Source organism: Scomber scombrus, chromosome 11, assembly GCF_963691925.1.
Source record: "Scomber scombrus chromosome 11, fScoSco1.1, whole genome shotgun sequence".
Lineage (NCBI taxonomy): Eukaryota > Metazoa > Chordata > Actinopteri > Scombriformes > Scombridae > Scomber > Scomber scombrus.
In genome coordinates this window covers 20027615-20040222 of record NC_084980.1, presented here as the reverse complement: position 1 = coordinate 20040222, position 12608 = coordinate 20027615, and the positions used below count along the sequence as shown (strand labels likewise).

At 38.5% G+C, this 12608-nt stretch overlaps 1 protein-coding gene across 1 annotated transcript in view; it reads left to right on the top strand.

Annotated features, from left to right (window-relative positions):
• The window catches only part of colec12 (collectin sub-family member 12), a 30528-nt gene extending 18743 nt beyond the window's left edge, over positions 1-11785 (top strand). Inside the window, exons 3-10 of the mRNA XM_062428900.1 lie at positions 2548-2670; positions 6187-6273; positions 6390-7433; positions 8681-9235; positions 9332-9474; positions 9616-9725; positions 9852-9994; positions 10801-11785. Of these exons, the coding sequence (XP_062284884.1) occupies positions 2548-2670; positions 6187-6273; positions 6390-7433; positions 8681-9235; positions 9332-9474; positions 9616-9725; positions 9852-9994; positions 10801-10820 (2225 nt within the window). The 3' untranslated portion in view covers positions 10821-11785. The remainder of the gene's footprint in view (positions 1-2547; positions 2671-6186; positions 6274-6389; positions 7434-8680; positions 9236-9331; positions 9475-9615; positions 9726-9851; positions 9995-10800) is intronic.
• Positions 11786-12608: the final 823 nt, after the last annotated feature.

Sequence of the window (12608 nt, the reverse complement as noted above, 5' to 3'; positions counted from 1 at the left end):
AAGCTTCATCAAAAACATGACAGTCTGGATTTGTAGTTTATACCTACCCGGTAACAGTACGTATGTGCTAAATAGTGACAGTTTTGACGTTAGGACTTTTACATTTTAAATGTTCTAGCAGTCTTTGGTTATGATTTTACGGTTACAGACACATTTTTTCCGTGATGGACAAATAGATTAAACATTCCACAATCCTGGTCAAACTCCATGGTGATCAAGCTTTTTCCTTTGCTGCCCCACACTGGAGCATTTTTGTAAAAATACATTTTGTTAGATCTTCCACATTCATTCCACATTCAGTCTTAAGCTCCATAATTTCTTAACTTCCTTTGAGATTCCACACTTATTAATATAAATACATGGTAACGTCTGTCAGCTACACTCTTGTACCTATTCATCTATTTACTTTCATTTCATTATCTAAACATATGTTTCAGTTTCTCTCAAAAGCGCTTTGTTCAGCATTTGTTTAAAGTTTGATCTACTGAATGTATGAATTGACTTAATTATTTCCCCATGTTAGCCAAGATGGGGGGTTTTTTTGTTTGCTTTTTTTCGACAGAGTGAGAGAAAGCTTAAGTGCCCTTGCATTTTTTAAGGCTGTAGCAGTGATCTCATTGTGTCATAAATTCTGTACCCCATTTGTGTAGTCAGTAGTAAATAATGCTAAAATATGGTTTCAACTCTTTTAAATCTCAGTAACCACAGTTAGCACATCAGGCTGAGATAGAATGCTGACACAGCAGTATGGATCTAATCAACAAACATTTTGAGCCTGGAAACAAGTCCAGTGATCAAAACAGTCTCTGACAAGGCTGCTTTTTTGATTCATATTCAGGTTTTTATCATCTAATCCAGCATATGTTAAATACAGTTTGGTATGTGGGGGCATAAGAAACTGTTCTTGTTAGTAGTGGGTTGTGTGCAGTGGTGCATTTTTTTTAACATCCAGAAACATGAATACCTACAGTACCAGTAAAAAGTTTGGACACATTCTTATTCAAGGGAGATGTGTCCAAACCTTTATCTGGCACTGTAATTCAAAAGGTTGTGACTGTGAGAAAGTATTTGAGATTCAGTGACCCTGCAAGCATGATAACCACAAATATGATACTGCCACTATGGTCCCAGCATTAGCACAGAAATACTACCTCTGCCTCACTCTTGACCCGTAACCTCCAGACGGTCGGCTGCTTGTTTACATGGTGCGATGTTGTCCTTTAAGCAGCATGTGGTGAAAACCAGTCGGGGGCCTCTGATGGAGTTCTCCGCACTGGCTCCCAACATGAGGCTCTCAGTACATATAAGGACAACAGTGGCCTGCATATCCATGTCTAGGCCCATGGCTGGGCCCCTTTGAGGTGGTCAGACATGATGTTTGCACAGATGTGTGGGTCCAAAGCTGGGAGGCCAAAACCCCCAGTACCCCTCTGGTGGTCCTGGCCCACCCCTGACTGGGAAGGATGGAGCCTCCTTTGACTCCAGATTCAGTCCCATCACGGGTGACATGACTTAAAGGAACGGAGCCAGACCTCTGATACTGTTCGAGGGAAGATGTCATTACAGCTGGAGTAGCTTGTAGCTATAATAGACATAGACATAATCCTGTGGGGCATTTTTGTTTTTACTTTTGTTTGTTGCCCCATTTGACTGATTTTTAGTGATCTTAGCAATTACTTTGGTAGAACGTTATCATAACTGAACCAATGGAACTATTAAAATGAAAACAACATTGAAATAAGTCATAGTTTTCCTTTAAGTCACTTTCAGGATTGTTCACATTTTCATGCCAGGTTTGATATTACAACAGTACACGTGTATTAAAACTTTTATTGTTTTTGCTAAAACCTTTTTTTGATAACTTTCCTGTCTAGTAAAGTATTACAACTTTTCACAAATTCCCTCTTCCTATACTAATCAGATTTGGGATTTGTTCCAGCAATTCAACAGTTGACCAGCTGCCCTCTTGCTTGGCTTGCCAGAGGCTACTTGGTCAGTTCTAATGAAGTCAAGTAAACATCCTGCCTATAGTATAATGTTTGTATCACATGGTATTAGTGGTTTAAAGAAGTAGTGCTGCTGGAAAAATGAACATCTGTGATGTAAATGACCAAACATTTCACTGCACCATGGTTTTAGGGTGGATGACAACAAGGAATGACACAGAGGGGAATGTTACTGTTTTGTTTCAGTTTCTGTCGTATGGCTAACACATGTCCAGTGTTTTCAAAGTTTCATAGTGAGTCTTCTTGCATATTCATGAAGGCAAATGTTTTCAATAGATACTTGGCTGAAGAAAGACACAGAGTGTCCCACTTTAGAAATGCAGAACTAAACTAAGTTATGAAATGAAAAAAAAAACAAACATCCCATGTGACTTAATTTTTGAATGAAAAATGTGGCTTACTTTTATTAAGTTCCCGCTCCAGTTGCACAATACTTTAGTTACTACTGCTTGTCAACATTGCATTGTGTGTTATTAGAATGAAGCAGACTTACTACATCCAGTTTACTGATTTTTGACACAAATTTCTTTTTGTGTTGCAGGAATCCAGGAGGGTACGGAGTGCACAAAGTGTAAAAATGACTGGGCATTGAGGGCAGCTATTGCACTGCTCTATGTGCTCTGTGCCCTGCTCACCATAGCAGTGGCTGTCCTTGGGTTCAAAGGTAAGTCAAAACAGAATTGAAATATTGTTTCTTGTACAAAATAAGTGGTGCATGCCGTAATTTTTAGATGCTTCTATGTCAAACTTTGACTCCCATAGTATATTTTAACAGATTTTTACTGCTGTTACACAGATCTAAGTGCTCAAATAACACAGTACGGTCATAATGAGTAAAGCAAGCATTATTCTGATTCTGTCTCTCAATATTTTATGACTTTTCTAGCCTATCTCATTCCAGCCCACTTGATCTTTAAAACAAATTTAAAGTTTTTAAAAAAATTTTTTTAGGCCTTGTCATTTCCTAAAACAGCTGTGCACTATAGTTTTTTTGCAGGGACTATTTTCAGCTGCAGATTAGTACATATTTGGAATGCAAGTGATTATTTACGGCAGTGGAATGGTGTTTGTGGGATTGGCTCAAAAATAAACTACAGTGCCCATGTTTATGTTAATTAAGAAAAATGTCCTACAGTGCAACAGTGTGGCTCATTCACGTGTTTTTAATCATTTTTGGATAACAATGGAGGTCTATGGCAAAGAGGCATGAGCTACATCAGTGTTTGGCTACCCAGGCAGCTCTTAATAGGATAAAATAATTGTTGGTTTAGGGCTTTTTAGAGGTTTTGTTGACAATAAGAAAAATATAGAACAACACCAAACTTTTAACAAGTTACTAGCATCCACAGGTTGTTAAAAAAAGGCAGTAAGACATTGTGCATATTTAAAGCCTAATAATTATATAATAAAGTCTTATATCAGTCCATGCCATTATATTGTATTCTGTCCCATTTTAAAGAAAATAATTTAATGTCAATAGACCCTTTAATCCATCATAGTTGAAATATCGCAATAGCAATATTTAAATTTTGTTTTCCTCTGTACTTTTTCACCCTCTGCCCCTTTACTTGCAGTTTCTCTGTCTCTTTCTTTTGTGATGTGAGTTGAATTGTATCACTGGCAACCAAATGGAAAACTAAACCTAACCAAGCCAGGGAATCCAGCCTTAGATTTTAACCACTTGAAGAGTCTCCCTTGATAAAATCCCTTGTTCACTCTCCACTGAGTCCTATATCTTCTGGAGATTAACCGGAGCACAAAATAGGAAACACATGTGTTGTGCAACAGTGTCCTTATTGCAACCCACTTTTGCAGTCTCTCTTTACTGTTTAAACCAGGGCATCGATGTTAAGTAGAAACAGACAGAAATTCCACTTATCTCAGGGGCTATCAATATGGAAGTCACTTTGTCTATTGTCCAATCTTAATATTTTGAGGCTCAGATCAATCATAGAAAAAACCTGGCAAAATATTATTGAGTCCCTGTCTGTCTGACACCCTAACTAGACGAACCATTTATCTCAACCAGAGGGCCGAAAGCAAATTTGCCCAATGGAAAATGACAATTCAAAACACAGTCTTCAAATGAAGATCTAGGATTGAGTTTGCTGTCAGGTTTGTATTGGTTTTCCAGTTTTGGGTCTGTGTTAGCATGGAGCTCATGTGATTTTGATGGTTTGGGTCTAATGTCTACCAGATGACCATGCAGTGACTACTCTGGCTTAACATCCCAAAGGAGATTTTATGGCTTGGTAGTAATTTGTTGTCTCATGAACCACAAGTTAACTCACAAATGGCTGCAAGTGTCAAAAATAGTTTGTTTGAACAAGAAACCAATGTGTTGTGTTTTTTTCCCTTCTACACCCTATACACAACATACATACAATAAAATAAAAAATAAAAGGTTGAAGCCATGTATTTACAGTAGCTCAGAGGTGCTGGCATGTTTACAACTATGCAAGCACTTTTTTGCACAGCTTTTTCCTGTTCCTGCAGCATTGATCAGTATTAATCTACTGGGCCTCACATTGGGTAACTGCCTATTTATGGCTCATATATTGGGTCACAGTGACGTGTAAAGATTAACAGAGAAGAAGGTATGTTGTATGTTGGGGATCAGGGAGGAAAGATGGTGTGGCAATAATTTCTGTTCTGCTGTTGTTTAACATTTTTGTCACTATTACACAATGCTGTAGCAATTTAAACATCCTAAATTACTAAATGACATGTCATGTGCAACAAATTAAGAATATGTAGTCTTTCTCTGTCCTCAAAAAAAGATATTGAAATTTGCATTTCAGAGAGAAGAGAAGAAGAGGGGTGAATAAACTCAAGCTGCATATTCTTGCTCCCAGCAGTTGACCAACAGCTCTTTAAAAACAGGGCCCATAATGTGTTTATGTTTGTTCCAAGTGCATGTTATTGTTCTATGTTTTTGTCACTTCTGGAATGATAACAGTGAACATTTAGGATGCTTTCCAGTGCATTTTTTGTCAGTTTAGACGCCCACATACCGACAGAAAAACAAATCATACAGGAGATGAGATGGACTCTAGCTGCAGATGTGAGCAGGAGAGAGATAGAGAGTTCAAGTGTGCTATTCATTATGAGTTTGACATTGTTTGTACTCATGAAGTGGAATTTGGGAATGTACTCTGAAAATTGAGATTTGTGTCGATCAACGGATTCAGAAGCAAAAAAGAAAAAAAAGAAAAGAAAAAACATAAGAAACCCCTCATCCTTTTCAGTGTTCAGAGTTCAGAATTTCTGTTCAAGTTTCCAGTCATTCACTGGATATGTATGAGTACATTAGCACCCTCTGGTGTTCAAAATGACTGAGTACATTCTCTGCAGCTTAAGTTTCATATAGATCGATCTGTTTATATAAGGAGAAAGAAGTATCCAGATCCGTTACTAAAGTAGAAGCAATGTCACAATGTTAAAATACTGTCTGCTAATGGTAGAAGTCTTAAATGTATTTTCTTTACTAAATGTTCAGTTCTATAAGTACATAATTAGCCAAAATTACCCAAATTATATTTAATATTCAGAACAATTGTATTCCGTTAACCTTTATTTAATATGAAAGAGAGATAATGTAAGATTATGCTAAACTAGTTGGCATGGTGTTTTATAGAGAATTTGAGCATTTTTAAGTAAGTGTTTTGGTTCAAGTTTTGATGGTTACACCACTGGGACATTTTTTGCCATAATCCTCTAATACATTCTCTCAAAATGGATCAAAAGCAGAAATTGTATACTCGGTCCACAAGCAAATAATGTGTGCAAGGTATTCATGCATTTATTTTCAAATTTTAACCCCTTTAAATTTGACTAAAACACATGGAAACAAAAAAACTAGCGTCACGTCAATGACCCACTTGTGAAATCAATTGCTCATTAATATCTGTCTGAGAAAGACTGAATGAATGTGAGGAATAATGAACAAATGAGCACCAAAGGACCCCTATTAAGATTATCATCAATAAAAGGTTCACAGTCCAAACGAAATCAACTTCCTGTCTTAATATCTGTGGTGATTGTTTGTTTCCCTTCACTTTACAATAAGGGAATCATATTCTATTAACCTTTTAGAATTTTTGCTTTTCTTCTGTGAGTTTTATACATATCTATGAATGAAAAAAATAAATGTACACTCTGCTTTCCCTATTTCTTTCAGTGGTCCAGAAAATGGACAATGTCACACAGGGGATGCAGAATTATGGAAGCAAGATCAATGCTTCGGAGTCTGACTTAAAGAAACTAGGTAAGTCGTCTCACTATCACGAGATTAGATTTTTAACTTATTATGATTTTTTCCCCAATCCTCTAGATTACTGAGATGCATCTGACTCCGACATTTTATTTTTGGTATCTTTTCAGATAATCAGGCAGGAGAAAAGTCCATAAATGCCACCACTGAAATCAAGACTTTTAAGTCAGATCTTGAGGCATTACAGAACCAACTGAATGACATTGCTGTCAGGGCAACCAGGAACAGGGACATGCTGGATGAACTTCAAATCACAGGAGATGACATGCATAATGGCCATGTCTCCCTGCAGAATTTTTTGGAAGGCAACGCTGCCTCACTGCGCGGGGTCAACCAGACCTTGGCTTCCTACAGTGGCATGATTGAGAACCTCCAGAGAGACACTGCACGGCTTCAGTCAGAGATACAGGGCCAGGTCAAAGTGCAGAGCCAGACCCAGGTTAGTGTCAGTGCACTAAACATCACGCAATCCCAGCAGCGCAATATTCTCAGCACACTGCAGAAGACGGTTGAAGACACAGGCCAGACAGTGCAGAAACTGAAGAATGACTATCAAGGTCTTCAGCAGGCAGCCAGACAGAACCGGGCTGACACAGAGTGGCTAAAAGAAAAGGTCCAGAACCTTCAGGTTTTGGCAGCTAACAACTCAGCACTAGCTCGGTCCAACGGAGAAGCCCTGGATGACTTGGGGGCTCAGCTCAGCACACTAGCCAGCCAGATCCAGAACACCTCAACCCTCACTGAAGGACATGATCAGAACCTGCGTGAACTCATGGACCACCAGAGAGACCACGATAACACCACGTCATCCAAATTCGATGAGATGGAAACACGCTTAGACAGACATGAGAATGACATGGACCGTGTAACTGGAAATGTGAGCTTTGCATCACAGCTACTAGGTGCCATCAGTGCTGATCTTAATGGCCTACGGTCCTGTGCTGAGACAGTGATGCGTCATACAGACCTGTTAGCGGGGTTGAATGAGAGTGTGACATATGCCAAGGCAGATAGCCAAAGGCTGCGTGCCCAGCAGGACGAGCTGGTAGCAAGGTTGGACAAAGAAGTCGGTAGCATGTCTCAGGTGATGGAGGAGATGAAGCTGGTGGACAGCAGGCACTCACAGCTCATCACCAACTTCACCATCCTGCAGGGTAAGAATATGTATCCTAAAAATTGTCAAAAATGCTTCAGATCGTGAGATGATTTAATTGATTTGATTGTATCATAAACAGCATACACATAACACACTTAAAATATTTACAAAACAAAAAAAGAAGAAAACAAACTACAGATTTAAATCAACATGGGACCTGGATATGCAAAGACAAAAAAATTTAATGAAAAGAAGAAGCTATAAATAGAAGCAAAAACACGTTTTTCATAAAGTTTCAATAAGCTTATTTCAATTGTGGTTGCACCAAATCATGATAAAACAAAGACTGCTGTGCTTCTGCTGCATTATAGATTGTTAGAAGTTGTAGCATGCAGATTTAAGTTTTTTAGGTATTACTCAGTAAATGAAAAATACATTTTTTTACTAAAATAACACATGCATTTACCCATCCCTGTGCTTTCCATTTCCTTTAATAAAAAGTAGTTCCTGTTTTTAAATACTGGGTATCAACATGAACCGTCTGATAAACTTCTGTTGAAATTCGGGCCCCTACACGATGAAAGGATTTAGACCCAAGATAACCATATCTGTGAATTTTGACTGAAATGTAATAAAATAATGTTAGTCAGCTAAATCAGTAGTGAAGGCAATGTGTGGATGAGTGAAATGTGTAATGTGTGCAAACAAAACAAAAACCCTAACCCATCTGGCTGGTGGAGGGCCTGGAAGGAAGAGACGAAAGATTGATTTGCAAAGAAGCCAGCCAAGTAGGCTGAGGCCTAAACTAGGTGCTGGTAGTTTCCTGACGTCCTCTCTAGTCTGGCCCACTGGCTCCTGGGCCAGGGAGATTAAGCAAAAGGGAGAGAGACTTTTGCTGACAAAGGCCACTGTCACTCTAACTTACAATTATGGGATAAGGATAAATGCTAAAACATAGTGTGCCACTAGCAAGTAGAAAAAAGTCATAAAGTCAGTTATAAAACACTGTCTAGCTAAAGTTTAATTACATTAGCCATCATAAGCGACTGGTCATACCAGACTAAGCAAGGCTGTATCAGTGTACCTAATTGAGCAATGGTGCATTTGCTTATGAATTAAACTTTTCTTTTGTAAGAGGAGGATTTAATGATTTCTTGTATGAAAAGTTAGTTTTAAAGTTTTAGTCTTGCTTTAACTAACAAATCCCAAAGTACAACAAATATTCTGTGTTTTTTTTGTGACAGTGTGGAAACTTTAATAGTACATTAGAACACATGTAGTCAATTCATCTGCTGTCACTTTCAGGTCCACCAGGTCCAAGGGGCCCCAGGGGTGACAGGGGTCCTCAGGGCCCAGTGGGCACGGCAGGACAGAAGGGTGATAAAGGAGACAAAGGGATGCCGGGATTGGTGGGACCTAAAGGAGAGAAGGGTGCTACTGGACCGTCAGGTGCAACAGGTCCTAAGGGTGCAGCTGGGCCTCGAGGCCTTCCAGGAGCTAAGGGGTCAAGAGGGTCTGGAGGTCGACCTGGAAATCCTGGTGACAAAGGTGACCCTGGAGCTCCAGGGCTCCCTGGCAGGGATGGGCAGTCGGGAATGCAAGGACCTCCAGGACCACAGGGCCCCAGTGGACAAAAAGGACCTACTGGGATAGAAGGGCCTCGTGGGTCTGTTGGACCTATTGGCCCTCCTGGTCCTCCAGGGCTACCAGGGCTACCTGCACCTCCGCCACCTCCTATTTCAAAACCTCCTCAACCCACCCAGGCCCCCAAACCACCTCAACCGTCCAAACCAGCAGAGGAACCACAAGGCTCCATTTCCCGGCAGGTCCAGATTCCTGTTGCTACCACTCAAAGTCCTGGTGAGTTAAGTAATTAATTACAACATCAGTAGGGTTTTTTGTATTCTAAAAAAAAACACAATTGTTACAGTTCATGTTGGTAATGACTCACTCCAGGTTGCCCACCTGAGTTCAGGAAGTTTGGAAGCAGCTGCTATTACTTCTCCTCTGGTGCTCAGAGACTCAACTTTGATGAGGCCAACCAGTTTTGTACCAACACTTCATCTCACATGCTCATTATCAATGACAATGAGGAACAGGTAAATTAAATTTTAAACTTTATGATAGCTTAAACACCTCGATTTAATTTGAAGAATGAAACAAACAAAATCTTAAATTGTTGGTTGGTTATTTCTGAACTAATGATCTTATGAAATATCTGTCTCTGTTTTAACCCTCAGCAATTTGTGAGAAATGCGATCGCAGGAAACGGCTATTTCTGGCTTGGGCTCACTGACAGGGAGACAGAAAATATTTGGAAGTGGGTGGATGGAACCCTACCAGTTTTCAAGTGAGTTGACTAGCCAAATTGCTTTTAACTACAATTGTATTAATCAGTTAGTTAGCAAACAGAATTTCATGTTGTTCTTGTGTTGCTTGACACTTTGACACTTATTATCCATGTGGTTACACTCAGGAAGTGGAAGCTTGGTCAGCCTGATAACTGGACCCATGGCCATGAAGATGGTGAGGACTGTGCCGGCCTTATCCATGATGCCAACTGGAATGATTTCTACTGCACTGACCGCATTGGCTTCATTTGTGAACGGCCCTCTGACTGTCAGTATCTTTTGGTTATCAGAATGTATTGCTTAGTTTTTCAGTGGATTGGTTCATAATGAAAACTGCAGAGAGCACAAAAGCCTCAATTGCATGTTCTGTTTTCAGAAACATCAGTACTGATGTTCTGCTTGTAGCTGGCTGTTCGTCACACAGCAGCTGAAATGTGTGCATTTACGCACGTCACAGCAGCAGTAACTTCATTAACACTGAATTGCTCAAAATCTGATGTATTAATGTTCTGTGTTCTGCTACACATCTACACAGGTCAGTTTGTAAGAACAGTTTGTAATAAAGCAGCCCTCATGTACACAGGATCAATTCAGGATCAATCGTGGTTTTGGGCTTTTCATGGTATTTGTTGACAGTAGCAAAAATATAATTTTTTAATTTCCAGCCGAGGCCACTAAAGACTTAAAAAGTATTATCTCAAATACATGTTTTTATTTAAATGTGGTGTCTTAGACACCAGAGGTCTGATTTTGAGATAAGGCACTTTATATTAGAGTTAAAAAAAAGAAAAAGAAAAAGAATACTAACAGACTTAATGTGGATGCTATCAGTAATAGTTAAAATACAAATCTCAAATCTAATATTTCATAGTTACACACCCTTATCCAATTGAGAATGGATGAATTGTGTTATATTACTGATTGGCCCAATGTGTGTCTGTATCATTCTATGGGACAAAGTTATATTCTTACTGTTGTTATAGTGTAGTAAAAATGTCTCTCATATCAGCCTGTAAGTGCATCATGGAGGTGTAAAACTGATCTTAAGTGTTTTATTTTGTTGTCTTTTCTCAGTGGAGGTTCCAGTTTTATAGCATCCATCGATGACAGTGTGAGCTGTCTCTGGAAAAAAGGTGAAAAGAACTAAATTCAAGGACAATGAAGAACATGAGGAGGAACTCTAGAGAACTGGAGGACTCTGATAAAGCCAGTCCAGTCAAGCATCACTGAGACTAGGACTGATCTTTGTCTTAAAAGGCACTTTACAACACAGTATGGTGCAAAAGACTGAAGATGCACATACCTAGCCCACTATTGTATTGATTTAGAATTTGTACTGAAGGAAACATGAGAATGTAGTCATTTATTTAGGCTATACTAAGTCATTATTTGGTGCAGCCACTGTTGTACAGGTGTATCTGTAAATAATATTTCACAAAGGATACAGTGTTGGTTCTGGATTGATTTTCATATTGCTTTATTTCTTGAACGGCTTTTCAATATTTACACTTACAAATAAATCTGTAACAGAGGATTATGTTGTTAATAAAGTGGAACTATTTTTATAAAATCACCTCAGATTCAGAAATAAGCTCCTGGGAAAATGATGATTAACCCCCATCACTCACCATCAGTATTACTCACCTTCAGCAAATGACTAAAAACACAGATAATGAATAGAAATAAAGATGGTGTAAATTTCACCTTTTTGCATACTCTTTTTTGAGAATAGATGCTCAGTGTGAGTAGTGCGGCTGTTTTGTGAAGGGCAGTATTTCTTAGACTTTAGTCCACCAGTATAAGATATATGTGAGTTACACAAAATAATATGTAAATGTTTTGTAATGTAGCCATCATAAGATGATTTATTCATTATGCCAAATATATTTCATGTTTATAATTTGCATAATCAGTTGTCATTTTTGTATGATTGACCTTTCCCAATTCATGTAATGCTTGAAGACTGAAGAGATGTTTGTAGTCTGGCTCGAGGCTCACGATGCCTCTTAAATTACCAGGTTCCCATGGATCAGCCCAGAACAGTTATTACAATAAAATAAAAACAAAAAACTATGTGTGGAGTCTGTGCTTTATGTCTTGTTAAATATGATGACAATAATATATCAAGCAACATCTCGCCAAAATTTCTTGTGTCAGACGAACCACCTTTACCACTACGCAAGCTCAGCAACTGCATGGAGCACCCAGCTAAAAGGGCCCTAAATGATTAGGTGATTAGATGATTAGTAACTGTAACGCATTGCAGTTGCATTTATTTTGTAATCAAATTACGTAACCCATGTAACTAGTTACTCTGCAACACTGAGGCTGGGGTAGCCTATTTTTTACTATGCTGTATTAATAGTTTTAGTTTAATGATCATTTAAAAAATGAATGAATAATAATAATAACAAAAATAATAATAATAATAATAATAATAATAATAATAATAATAATAATAATAATAATAATAATAATAATAATAATAATAATAATACATTTTATTCAAAAGCACTTTTCAGGACATCCAAGGACACTTTATAGAAAGATATTTTGAGTACTTCTACCACTGCCAATACCAACATTTAAGTAGAGAAAATGTGAAATTAAGCAAGACAGAGTTTAAGTGGGGCCCCCCAAATCACTAAATCCGCCCTGTTCACGTGACTACTATCACCTGACGATGACTTGTTATTTTTTAAATTTTATTTTTACAGCAGGGACGATTTTTAGCTCGCGGTTCATTATCTGTCGTGTGCAATTAAAGTCAGACACAGGGGCGATTCTAGTATCAGACCTTTAGGGGGGCTCAGCTCTTAATGAGAAGTTGACATACAATGACCTGCAAGTGTTCAAACCCCCTGCTAAATTACTAATTTCAC